Source organism: Callorhinus ursinus, unplaced genomic scaffold (assembly GCF_003265705.2).
Source record: "Callorhinus ursinus isolate GAN/ISIS: 27379988/994484 unplaced genomic scaffold, GSC_fseal_2.0 scaffold30, whole genome shotgun sequence".
NCBI lineage: Eukaryota > Metazoa > Chordata > Mammalia > Carnivora > Otariidae > Callorhinus > Callorhinus ursinus.
The window spans coordinates 18,489,204-18,503,288 of record NW_027397092.1 but is presented as its reverse complement, the minus strand read 5'-3'; the positions used below and the strand labels follow the sequence as shown (position 1 = coordinate 18,503,288).

General features: G+C 37.4%; 1 protein-coding gene across 3 annotated transcripts in view; it reads left to right on the top strand.

Moving 5' to 3' along the window:
* Nucleotides 1–12,399, top strand: part of SAR1B (secretion associated Ras related GTPase 1B) — a 30,952-nt gene extending 18,553 nt beyond the window's left edge. For all 3 annotated transcript variants that reach the window (XM_025860887.2, XM_025860888.2, XM_073878510.1), the window contains 5 exons: nt 639–758; nt 5,763–5,828; nt 7,357–7,460; nt 8,625–8,756; nt 10,309–12,399. In XM_025860887.2, coding sequence (XP_025716672.1) covers nt 639–758; nt 5,763–5,828; nt 7,357–7,460; nt 8,625–8,756; nt 10,309–10,425 — 539 coding nt within the window. In that variant the 3' untranslated portion in view covers nt 10,426–12,399. The remainder of the gene's footprint in view (nt 1–638; nt 759–5,762; nt 5,829–7,356; nt 7,461–8,624; nt 8,757–10,308) is intronic.
* Nucleotides 12,400–14,085: the final 1,686 nt, after the last annotated feature.

The following is a 14,085-nucleotide window of genomic DNA, read 5'->3' as shown; positions in this document are numbered from 1 at the left end:
CCTGGGATCATGACCTGAGCCAAAGGCAGACGCTTAATGACTGAGCCACCCAGGCGCCCCTTTAATTTTCCTTTTGGTCCAGCTTTACAAATACATGATGTCAAGTGTGTTATGAGTGTTTCTCTAGTAGATGACATTGATATTTATCCCTAAATTGTCAAGGGGATCAGCTTTGTGGTATTGAGACAGGTTTAGGTAACACATTTCAATGACTGGGACAGAGTTTAGTTTTAAAATGATTTGAGGGGCGCCTGGGTGGCTCAGTCCGTTGAGCATCTGCCTTCAGCTCAGGTCGTGATCCTGGTCAGATCCCTCTGCCTTCTCTTCCCCCACTTGTGCTCTCTCTTGCTCTCTCTCTGTCAAATGAATGAATAAAATCTTAAAAAAAAGAAAAATAACTTGAATTTACAAATCAAAACTAAAAATAGACTAGAAATTCAAGCTTATTCAAGCCAGTTTATAAAATCTTACAAGTTCAAAAGGTTAATAGGTGTTTCTTTATTAAAAAAAATCTAATTAGGAAAAGTATACAAATAACTAAAGTGCAAATGTTATAGTTTTATTTAAAATAATAAGTCTTTTGTTTGTATAATCTATGTCAGATAGAATTTTGACTAATCATAGCTCTTACTCTGCAGGATTATATAAGAAAACCGGTAAATTGGTATTTCTTGGATTGGATAATGCAGGAAAAACAACATTGCTACACATGCTAAAAGATGACAGGCTTGGACAACATGTCCCAACATTACATCCCAGTAAGTATATTCCCATATACAACATGTTACTTTATCAAGTGATACCAATTCATAGGTACTAACCAAAAATTTTTTTGTCTTTTGGTGTTTTTTTGTTTTTTTTTTAAGATTTTTATTTATTTATTTGACAGAGAGAGACACAGTGAGAGAGGGAACACAAGAAGAGGGAGTGGGAGAGGGAGAAGCAGGCCTCCTGTGGAGCAGGGAGCCGGTGTGGGGCTCGATCCCAGGACCCTGGGATCATGACCTGAGCCGAAGTCAGTCGCTTAACCGACTGAGCCACCCAGGCACCCCTTTTGGTGTTTTTTTGGTGGATAAATTATCATCAGGTGATATGACCTAGTCTTAAAATAGTATAATAAATCACAGCTAACCCACTCCACTCCCAAGAAGTATATTTAAATCTTAAAATAATACACATATCTTCTTTTCAGTTAGTACACCCTTCTCCAGCTAGAGGAATTAAAGTTACTGTCTCAGGGATTATAACATGATTGAGGTCTATCCAACCAAATACTGCTTAGACTATAAATAGTCACCATTACCTTATTTAGATAACTTAAATTTCTTTCAAGTTTTAAAACTGTACTTTTAATCATTATTCAGTGGACAGCTTATAGTCTTACACTTTGCTAGTGACTCTCAATTTATTAACCAGTTATTTTTCTACTCTGAGAAACCTCAACAGTATCTAATATAAAAACCATAGAATTATTCCAAGAAACAGGGCACGTATGGATACATTTACAGAAAGTTTTAGAACAATTTGAAAGATAATTTACTGTGGTTTCTTTAAGAAAGACTGCTAAAGACATTAACAGTGACTCTGTAAATCACTAATACATATCATCCAGCATATAAGGTTATGTCATGATACTATTTGAGAAAGTAAAATTAATGTTAAAGTGACAAAATTATTAGAACAGAAGCCTAACTTATAAATACCTGTGACCTTACTGTCACTTGAAAAGACTATGAATCAAAAAGACATAAAGTTTTATTTTGTTTTTCAATTTCATTTTTTTTAGACATAGAGTTTAAAAACAAGCTAATCCACAGATTAATTATGAAATAATGAGTGTGGACTTAATAATGAGTATAAAATGGAGCACTGGACCAGAAAGTAGATAATAATATGATAGTTATTTAATTCAGTAAATATTCAGAGAACAAGGAAGGAGAACAACAAAAACAAAGTACTGTTTTATCAGTAAAACTCTTAGTGAAGTTGGAAAAGGAAGATTTTATAAAATTGATAAATCTTTTTTTTTATATTACGACAAGAGTGGGGCTTGGCAAATAAGATTCTGATACAAGAACAATACCATTAAAAAATGATCATTGTGAAATTGAGTATATAAATTGTATGCAAAAACAGTTGAAAGAGACTACAGAGTGGTGTGGTATTATATTAGGTGTAAGTCAATTTAAAAAAAATTTTTTTTAAGATTTTATTTTTAAGTAATCTCTACATCCAACATGGGGCTCCATTGTATAACCCTGAGATCAAGAGTTGCATGCTCTACCAACTGAGCCATCCAGGCACCCACATTTTCATATATTTTTTTAAGATTTTATTTATTTGAGAGAGAGAATGAGAGAGAGAGAGCACATAAGAAGGGGAGGGTTAGAGGGAGAAGCAGACTCCCTGCTGAGCAGGGAGCCCGATGCGGGTTTCGATCCTGGGACTCCAGGATCATGACCTGAGCTGAAGGCAGTCACCCAACCAACTGAGCCACCCAGGTGCCCCACCCATTTTCATATTTTTGTTGTTGCTCTCTTTTATTTATTCATCACATATTTATTGAGCACCTACTTTATGTCACACCTTGTCCTAAGTACGAGGAGTAAAAGGCACAAAACAATTGCCATCTCAGCTCTCCTGCAGCTCGCGTTCATTTTGTCTTACATTTTTCATTAATTAAGAGCATATGTGGGGCACCCGGCTGGCTCAGTTAGTTAAGCGACTGCCTTCAGCTCAGGTCATGATCCTGGAGTCCCAGGATCAAGTCCTGCATCGGGCTCCCTGCTCAGCGGGGAGTCTGCTTCTCCCTCTGACCCGCCTCCCTCTCTCTCTCTCTCCCAAATAAAAAAAAATAATTTAAAAAAAGAGCATATGTGGAAAAGGTAATATATATCTACCCTATGATCTGACAATTCCATTGCTAAGTATTTATCAAGGAGAAATGAAGACATATGTTCACGAAAATCCTTGTACAAGAATGTTTATAACAGCCTTCTTTGTAATAGCCCCAAACTGGAAACAGCTCAGATACCCATCCAAAAAAAAGAAAAGAGGGGGCGCCTGGGTGGCTCAGTTGGTTAAGCGACTGCCTTCGGCTCAGGTCATGATCCCGGAGTCCCGGGATCGAGTCCCACATCGGGCTCCCTGCTCGGCGGGGAGTCTGCTTCTCCCTCTGACCCTCTTCCCTCTCGTGCTTTCTATCTCTCATTCTCTCTCTCTCTGAAATAAATAAATAAATAAATTAATTAATTAAAAAAAAAAAGAAAAGAAAAGAAAAGATAAACAATGAAATTCTTTTCAATAAGAAAGAGGAATAACTTACATACAAAATATATATTATGATGCTTGGAAGAAACTGGTCACAAAAAGTTTCATACTGTATGGTATCATTTATATGACATTCTAGAACAGGCACAACAAACCTGTAGTGATAGAATTCAGATTACTTCTGGGAGTGGACAGTGACTGGGAAGGGGCAAACTCCCTGGGATATTGACAGTTTTCTGTGTCTTAATCAAACTGGGACTTTTTATAGTGTACTAGGGATTGTAACCATAAAGGTAGTATCCCAACCACATCCAAGCATTATATTTTCCTTATGGAAAGGAACACACTTTGAACACAAATTGTATTGGTTCATTCAGTTGGGAGTCTATATAAATAATTTTTTAACAAGAAACTACTCTGGGGCCTCAGCAATTGTAATGAATAGTTAAAATTACACCGAACCTTTCATTATAATTGTAGGGGACTTCTGCTTTTGCTATGGGGCAGTAAGAGCATCTGGAATTATCCTCCCACTGTAAGCAGCTAGAAAACTGGACAACCATATATACTACAACTGTTTTCAGAACTGGACAATATTTAGCACAGGACTGTGATTCCTGAGAGAAGGAAAACAAACTTTTCTTTATTCAGGCTTTATCACAGAGATAATCTTCAGACCATGGTGCAGGGAGAAGAAACCCAAACATGACCCAGTAGTCTTGCTGAGTTGAGGAGAGAGAGACTAGAATATGGGGAAACTGAGGTGACGAGAATTTGCTTGGCACAGTACCAGAGAAGGAGCTCTGCAGACAAAGAACTGCAGAAATGTTCATGGCTAAATACCAATCTGTGTGCATAGGGTAAATCTCCCCATGGCCAAACAAAGAACAATTTCTGGAGAAAGAATAATTGTAGCAGAGCTGTTAACCAAATAATTCTCAGAGCTCACATGGGCCCAGGAATCATTCATGTTCTCCCACCAGCCAGAAGGGAGAGACCAGGCATTCAGTAGAGACTCCAGAAGGATCATACCTTATTTTTTTAAAAATTTTTTTAATATTTTATTTATTTGAGAGAGAGAATGAGATAGAGAGCATGAGAGGGGGGAGGGTCTGAGGGAGAAGCAGACTCCCTGCTCAGCAGGGAGCCCGATGCAGGACTCGATCCCGGGACTCCAGGATCATGACCTGAGCCGAAGGCAGTCGCCCAACCAACTGAGCCACTCAGGTGCCCAGGATCATACCTTGTTAATGGGGCTGAAGTACCTGTAAAGATTATGATAACCCAACAAAACTTAAAAACTGATCTACAGTGTGCCTGGGTGGCTCAGTCGTTAAGCATCTGCCTTCGGCTCAGGTCATGATCCCAGGGTCCTGGGATCGAGCCCCACATCGGGCTCCCTGCTCGGCGGGAAGCCTGCTTCTCCCTCTCCCACTCCCCTTGCTTGTGTTCCCTCTCTCACTGTGTCTCTCTCTGTCAAATAAATAAATGAAATCTTAAAAAAAAAAAACAAAAACTGATCTGCAAGCAGTTTAACTGCCTGCCAGAACAAAGTCCACCTTACTTCAAAAGAATACAATGAAATCCAGCATCCCGTGAAAAATGACTAGACATGCAAAGAAGCTGGAAAGTGTGACCCACAACCAGGAGAAAAATCAATCAGTAGTGACAGGCCCAGAAGTGACTAAGATGATGGAATTAGCAGATGAGGATCCCAAAAGAGCTGTAATGAATGTGCTCAAGGACTAAAGGAAAACATGAAAAGAATGAGGAAAGAAATGAAAGATACAAGACAGAACCAAGTGGAACTCCTAGAATTGAAAAATACAATAACTGAAATTTTCACTACATAGGATTAACAACAAAATAGTGCCAGTACTGCAGAAGCAAAGACCAGTGAACTTAAGTCAGCATACTAGAAACCATATAAAATGAAGCACAGAGAGAAAAATGAAAAGAAAATGAATAGATACTCAGTGACCTGTGGGATAATACGAAGCAGTCTAGCCAACCTATACTTGAAGACCTAGAAGAAGGGAGGGAGCAGAAAAAAATTTGAAGACATCCTGGCAAAAATATTTATTGCAACTGTGTTTATCATTAAAGACTGTCACTTGCTAATATGAGAGCCATGAGAGAAAATTATTTCCCTGGTGTCATCTAAGATGAATTATAGGAAAAATTACAAGGTTGGAGCAGTTACTTGAATTCACAGCAGATAATTATCTGAATAGTTAATATTTTCAGCAGGAGAAAGAAAGAAGGAAAAAAATGTTGGATTTGCGGAAGGTAGTGAATACTAGAATATTACCATTACTTGTGTTATGTTGTCAATATAAACTGAAGTATATCTAATTACAACAGATTCTTTTATTAGTTACTAAATGTCTGATTTGAACTTATTTGCAGTTAATCAAACATTAAATAGCAATATATACCATGAATGGATATCTGATTTTCTTGTTGTAAAAATATTTTATATTATTATTTAGCTTCAGAAGAACTAACCATTGCTGGCATGACCTTTACAACTTTTGATTTGGGTGGACATGTTCAAGGTAAGATTCTATTACTCTTATAGTTGCTTTATTTTAATAAAAATGTGGCCATTATTTCCCAGTGCATGAAATCTCGTTCTGTTCAAGGAAGGCCAGAGTAGACTTAAAATTTAAGAATTATTACCACCAGATAAGCTTTAAACCAAAGTGATTTTCATAATACTCCTGGTCAATTTAAGTCTGAATTGCTTTAGGTGTAAAGCATGAACCTAAATTTAGCCTCTATCCTCTGCTCCAATTCACATCTCACTGATGGTCATAATCATGTTATGATGTCACTCTCTGTATTAAAAACCTTCAACGGCTGACCTACAAAATGGAAGCCAAACTCATTGACCTGGCATTTGGGATCTCTGTAATCTGATCCCAGCTTATTTTTTGAGTCTTTATTTTCCTCTATTCCCTTTCCTATTCTCTGTACTCCAACTAAACAAAACCCTCTTGATGTTCTCCCCCTCTGTACTTTTGCTCATGCCATCCTCATCTGCACACAAGTAACCCACCTTCAGGGACCAGTCAGTGTAAGTATGGCTACCTCCCCTGAGAAGCCACTCTCACCTGGGAGTGCTATTAATTATACTTCCATGGGGCTTAGTGCGTTTGTGTAAGTGTCTACAAGTTTGGAAAAGACTGTGTTATCTCCTCTACTAAACTTTCTGGAATTAAAGTCTATTTCTTATGTCCCCCAAAAGACATGGCAGTGCCCAGCACATGGTAATTCATAAATAGTGAATATTACAAAGTTGGTGGGCATTCTGAAAGCTCCTAAGACAAATAGTTGAAAAGATTTTGATTGGTTGTGGCTAGTGAATGCACATTTGAGACATAATAATTATTTGAAATATATATGAAGTATTTTCCAGAATATAATGGTTAGAGAGAATTGGAACCTAATGGAGTTTGTCTGAGACTTAATTTCTGTGCTGTTTTTAAAATATATCATAAAACTGAAGTCAGAAAAAAGTTGCTTACCCCTAAGGCACCCCTAAAACTTTTTTAAAAATAATGTCATGGAAAAAAATTACCCTAAAGGTTTCATCAACTTTAGTTAATTTCTAACAGTTTGCTTTTATTATTTTTTTATTGCAATTGTGTTTATTTTTATTAACTTAACAAATCTGTACCCACAAATTTCCTTCTTTCACTGACTCCGAATTTATCAGTGGCAAAAAAACTGATAAAATGTCAAAAAATGAATACTGCATATAAATAAATAAAATTTAAAAATAGTGGCAGTCATCCAATGAACTTAATGTGCATCATTGTCCATTGGTAGCAAATAATAATTCCACTTCTGACTTGGGAGAATTGGGGCAGAGTAAAATATTTGACTTGCTCACATCAAGGAAAGCCTTCCTTGGTCCTCTGGAAAGATTTGGCAACCCTGGGTTAAAGATTAACTTGAGTATATAGTGAAGTGATAGCAGCTAAGGGATAATTATACTTGATATCTTGTTGGACTCTTCCATCAAACCATCTGCTAGGTCTGACCAGCCAATAAAATCTAACTCCTGATTGTTTTTGTTAGCTCGAAGAGTGTGGAAAAACTACCTTCCTGCTATCAATGGCATTGTATTTCTGGTGGATTGTGCAGACCATGAAAGGCTGTTAGAATCAAAAGAAGAACTTGATGTAAGTTAACTAAAACTAAACATAGCTGAATCACTCTGGTAAGCTTGAGGAAATAGGTTGGAGATCTAGGTATCAGAGTGTAGCTTTTCTGCAGTCTCTGATATAACTCCTGGCAATTTATGGAGCTCAGTGGTTACTCCACTTAGAATGCAGAGACAGTAGCTTGGAGTAATTGTAGCTATTGAGGACATACTAACACAGACTTTCTTCCTGAAGACCTAAGGTCACTCTGCAGCATGCCTTTCTAGTATATTTCATGTCTGCGGCATACCTGGAGTGGCTTGGTCTTGAGTCCCTGGTCATCCTAGATGCCATTTTCTTCAGGAGTTGGCCGGAACCTGGAAATGGTATAACATAGTATCTTAGTCACCACTTCCAGGAGTGAGTAGGGGCATTTGTAGCCACTTCTCCTCCCCCTCTTCCAGGTCAGATGCTTTGTAAAGTGGCTCAGGATCAGCTGGGAAGGCAGGGCTAGATCTGGGACCACAGAGAAAGCAGTGATTTGACCTTGACCATGCCTCTTCCCAGAGCAGGCAAATAACTGTTCATGTGGCAAAGTCCAGGTAGGTTCTGTGGTCATGGAACAGGGTCAGGGAATTCCTAACTACCTATTTTGTGCCAGGCACGTGTATATTAACTCATTTAATTCTCAAATCAACACCATAAGGTAGGTGCTACTATTCCAAATTCTCTTTGAACTTCATTGAGGCTTATTTGTCCAAGATCTCATAATTCATAAACAGTAGAACTAGAACTGAAACCAGGTCTGCTCACCTTCAAGGTATTTGTTTTAGAGTCCCTTAGTGATTCACAGAGTGAGCAGAGTTGAGCTATAGGGAAACAGAAGAATTGAGCTTACAGTTTCTTTGAGCTCACTTTGTTTTGTTTTTGTTTTTTTTTTAAGATTTTTTTTTTTTTTAACTCCTCTCTCCACCCAGCTTGGAGCTCAAACTTAACAACCCCCAGATCAAGGATTGCATGTTCTACTGACTGAGCCAGCCAGGCGCCCCAGAGCTTGCTTTAAAATGTACGAAAAGTTTGTCAAAGAAATTTGGCAATATTGACATGCTATGAGAGAGAATGAGTCCTTGATACTCATTGGTATCATAAGGAGCTCTTCAGATAGTTTATCAACATCTTGTCTTTCATTTTGTTTTGTTTCAGTCACTAATGACAGATGAAACCATTGCTAATGTGCCTATACTAATTCTTGGGAATAAGATTGACAGACCTGAAGCCATCAGTGAAGAGAGGTTACGAGAGATGTTTGGTTTATATGGTCAGACAACAGGAAAGGTAAATAAAACATTTTTTTTTTTTACTAGTGTGAATATTTCATTTGACAGTGTAAGGGTCTTTTAATTTAATACCTTATTTGTTTTTATCTTCTGAAATAGTTTATTCCAATACTAGCACTAACAGTAATCATGGTGATTAGTCCAATTGGCGGTCTGCCTTTTTTTTAATCGAGGTCTAACTGACATGTAACATTAGTTTCAAGTGTACAACCAAATGTCTTTTTAAATTACTATTGTCCAATTGCTTCAAATTACTATTGTCCAACTACTATGCCCATTATTACTATTTTTTTCTTAAAAACTGTTATTTGTACATTTGGGTCTTTTTAAATGTCTTCATGTGTTTTCTTTCTACCACTGCATGAAACCTTTTTTTAGGGATAACAAAAATGTCAAAGCTCATGCTTGTGGGAAACTGAATGAAAGCTTTCAAAGTTTATTCTTCTTAGTTTTTCAGAATAGCCACCAAATAATATACTTAAAGGTTTAAGCATTCCAGTAATGTATTTAGGCCCTAAGTTCCTCAGAGATAAAAATAAAATGTAAATTTGTACAGTGTTTGGGGATTTTCTGAACATAATACTTTTTTTAACGTTTTATATGAGATAAAGAGAGTGAGCATGAGGGGTAGGGGGAGCGAGAGGGAGAAGCAGACTCCCCACTGAGGAGGGAGCCTGAAGCAGGGCTGGATCCCAGGACCCTGAGATCATGACCTGAGCTTAAAGCAAATGCTTAACCGACTGAGCCACCCAGGCATCCCTGAACATAATACTTTATTTTTTTAAGATTTTATTTATTTATTTGAGAAAGAGAGAATGAGAGACAGAGAGCACGAGAGGGAAGAGGGTCAGAGGGAGAAGCAGACTCCCTGCTGAGCAGGGAGCCCAATGTGGGACTCGATCCTGGGACTCCAGGATCATGACCTAAGCCGAAGGCAGTTGCTTAACCAACTGAGCCCCCCAGGTGCCCTGAACATAATATTTTATAATAAGCTTCAAAATGCATTATTTTTGCAATCATTTTTACTAGTATTTGTTTGAGGGAGGGACCTTGGTATAGAAAAATATCAGAGTTTACAAACAAAATTTCCTTGGTGTGTGTGTGTGTATATATATACATACATACATACATACATTTTCAGAATAGAGAAATACCACATTCTTTGGAAGGAGGCTCTGATGTTAGGGTAGACTTTAGTCTGTTTTCTGTGTCTTTTCAGTAAGTCAACTCCCCATTTTTAGAAATGCCTTGTTTAGTCATAAACCTACTCAAAAAGGTTTGTCTTTAATATTAGTGAAGCTGGCTTGGGTAACTTAAATTTTTCCAAGTCAAAGATTATTTTCATTCTTTTGTGCCTCAGAAACTCCCCTCTTTCCCACTGAGAGAAGGAGGTTTCCTGTGTGTCTAAGGGACTTGTCCACCCAACAACCAAGGCTTAGCACAGTCACCCTTTGTTCTGAGATGCAGAAGCTGCAAGTCAACTGTAAAGTGGAGCTTTTATTTCATAAAGGGGTCATCCATCATAATATAATGTCTGTCTTCCCTTCTAGGGCAGTGTATCTCTGAAAGAACTGAATGCCCGACCCTTAGAAGTTTTCATGTGCAGTGTGCTCAAAAGGCAAGGCTACGGAGAAGGTTTCCGTTGGATGGCACAATACATTGATTAACAACCACCTGCATCGGTTCCAGGTCTCACCGTTCAGGCCTACTCAGAGATTTGATCTACTCAACATGCATAACTTGAATTCAATAGACTTTTGTTGGTTAGAAAACATGTTTTTTAGATTATTAATATTATATCAACTTAATTTGAGTGCAAATTGAAAACTGATTTAAGTAAGTTTGAGTATCACAATGTTAGCTTTCTAATTCCATAAAAATAGTTTATACAGTTTATAATCTGACATTATCCCCAGCGCCATTTATAAAGAACAACTTTCCAGCAGTACATTTGAAGCACTTTTTAACAACATGAAACTACAAATACAAACCATGTTTAAAAGCTCACCGTGTTAAATTTTTATGTACTATTTTGGAACTAGTTTTTAAATTTTAGATTATATGTCCACCTGTCTTAAGTGTACAGTTAATAATTAGCTTATTGATGATTGCATGATGCCTTACAGTTTTCAATAATATTTTTTCTTATGCAAACGTCATGCAATAAAACACACCCTGATGTTTGGCATTTTTGTTGGACAGATGTTTCATTTTAATGTGTCTTATCTAGCTAGTATGCTCTGACATTTTGAGTATTTAATAACATACGTATGAGGGGGTTGTGGGGAAAGGAGACCACTTCAGAATTTTTAGGATAATGTATAAGTCTCTAGAGGTTTTTGCATTTACCAGGAGACAAGTTGTGTTTAGTTCCACCTTACACCACATTTATCTCTGAATCACTTGTGTTTGTAACAGTAATGCTACCATTATTAGGTGCTGATGGGGTCCACCTCCTAGTTTCCGTGGGATCGGTCTTTTGAAGAAAAGCACATCTGGTACAACACAAGGGCTTGATAGGCCCTATAGCTCCATCCCAGTTGTCTGATTCTGAAGTGAACTTACTGGTGCCCAGTTCGGTTATTTGTGCCTTTTCACCAAAAGTAGTGACAGGCACCAGTCTCCCCACATTTAGAGGTACTCCCCACTCCCTTTTACATAATGGTACTGCCAGGGCAAGCAACAAGTAGCACCTTGTGTGTAGTTTCATTGTGGAGGCCTGTGTGTGTGAGAGAGGAAGCCTGTTCTGCCTTGTGAGCTGCACGGGGATTCTGGTCCTGTCCTATAGCTTTTTTGCATTGTTTGGCATATTTTATTTCTCAGTAGAAATAAATGAATGCTTGTGTTTGATTTTCCTTTTTCTTAATTGCTCTCAGCTCTTACTTTTATAGCACAAAGGCTTTTGTTTTTAGAAGTAATGCCTTCCAAGTGATAGTGTCTGCAAGCCTCACTGATAGACTAACATTTTAGGTAGGTTTTAAAGCACTTTAATTTTCTAAGAAATTGAGTTTGTTTTTTTTTTTCCATGAGGTTCTGAAATTCCCGTAATTACTGAAATAAGCTGAAAGATAAGTGCCAAATATGTATTTTTAAAGACTCAAACTTAAGAGAGTTCTCTCTTGGTTATAAATGAGGATTTTATAGTATTTCACCAATTCCATTGAGAGTAGATTGCTCCAATTCCCTCAAGAATAATTTTAATATCAGAATTAGTGTTTTCTTTAGCTTTTTTCTAAATCAGTTACTCTAGTTCTGTCATTAATACTGGAACATCTGAGACAGATAAGGATCTTAGGGATATGACTGAAAGGAAATACCAGTTAGCTAAACCAACAAGGTCATTGCAACATGACCTCCGGTTTTAGTAATAACAGCTTTTCTGTTTCACTTTAACCTTCCTTTCAAAAAAAGAGCTTCTTCTCTGCTTAGGATCATCAATAGCATCATGGGAAAAGGAGGGAATGACATACCAACCTGTTGGTTTATCCTGCCACGTGTAATTCAAGTACTCACTATTCTAGGGGCACCTGACTGGCTCATTTTGTGGAACATGTGACTCTTGATCTTGGGGTTGTGAGTTCAAGCCCCACACTGGGTGTAGAGATTACTTAAATAAATAAAACTAAAACAAGTACTTCCAATATCCTGACAACAGAACTGCGCCTTATTAAAAGTAACTGCCTCTCATTGATACCTGTCTTGAATACCTACAGGGACATGCATTTTCTTTCAAGTATTTCCTTATATTGTGATATTGAGAAGTTAATTATTTGTATCATAAATTGGTGTAAAGGAAAAACCTTACTAGTTTCTCTAAAGGGGAGAAATGCTTTCTGGTACAAAATAAATCATTCCAAAATTCTCATTTTAGTTCTGACACTGGATCAAAGAAACAAAGTCAGTTGTGGAGCACAACTAAACTGTGGCTATTTTCCCAATGATATAGGATTCTTACGGCCTGAACATTCAGAAATGAAGCTGCTAATAGCAGCAACTGGCTTTCCCCCCAGCTCCGGGGAGATGGACCCTAGTCATCGGGTTTCCCACCTCACTCTTCCAGCTCCTCGGAACACATCCACTGAGTCACTGCTCCCCTTCAAGAGAAGCATATTAAGAGAATGGCAAGAGACAGAAGCACGTGGGGAAAACGTGCTCTCTATGCGCTTGTGCAAGTGTGTGCGCCTGTGCAGTATTTTGGGGGTAAATGGTAGCACTGGGGACATAGATTAATTATGTACCTTTTACCATAAGTTGTGAAAATGTATACAAGTTAAAACTGGATTCCATATAAATCAGGCACTGCTCAAAAGATGTGTTAAAATCTTTAGTCTAAAGCTCTAAAAGACAAGGTCTCAGCCTACATTTCTCATTTTAATGAAACCCTTAACCCCACACCTCTTTTCAAGGACTGCTGTTAATTATATTTCCAGGTAACTTTTTAGATTGATTCCAGTTTGTCTTTATCAGTGAATTTTTTAGAATGGAGATCATAGCATTTTTTTAAAATTGGGGCAAGACATTTCCTAAAATATATGAAAATAATTCTTCACTATTGGCTTGGTTGACCCAGTATCTCTGAATGCCAAAGATGTATGAAATCCAGATGTTGCCTGCATAGATGTAATGTTTAGTTTTGTGTGCCTGTGTTTATATATACATTTACTGTGGTTTACAGTGTTTCTTTTCCTTAGTTTTGAACCAACTCACACTTCTTCCTAGTGCTTTCCAGCACATAAACTACTTGTAAAATCATTAAAATAGGGTAATAGCTGTGATAATCTGCTTCTAGCCTTCTGCAAAATGACTTGATCAGCCACATTCAAAACACAGCATTTTCACAAGTTCTAGTTGACATGATTTGAGAGTTGCAGGAGAAAGGTTTACATGTTCTGAAACTGCACTGGTTGTGACTCAGTGTGGCATTTGTCTTGATAGTCATGTGATTCAAGTTTGCAAGGATTTATTGCCAAACTTTGACCAGAGTACAATGAGAATAGCTAATATGAAGGGAATGCTCTCAAAATATCTTGTGTTCATTTTACTTAGAGTATATTGTTTGGATCATTTTAAACCTATGTAAAAGTTGGTGAAGCTTCAAAAAATCTCCAAGAAACCATGAAAAAAAAAATTAGCAAATAAAAATTCCTTAATGCAAAATTAATGGTGAATTGAGGTTTTCTGTAAACCTTTCATATTTTTTTGCTGTAAATCTAAGAGTTCAGAACAGTGTATCTTCAATTAAGGTCTAAATTCTCAAAGCTACATGGTGATGCTTCTGATGGCTTCCATCACTGTTCTTTGGAAATGCAAATTAGTGCTTTTTAATC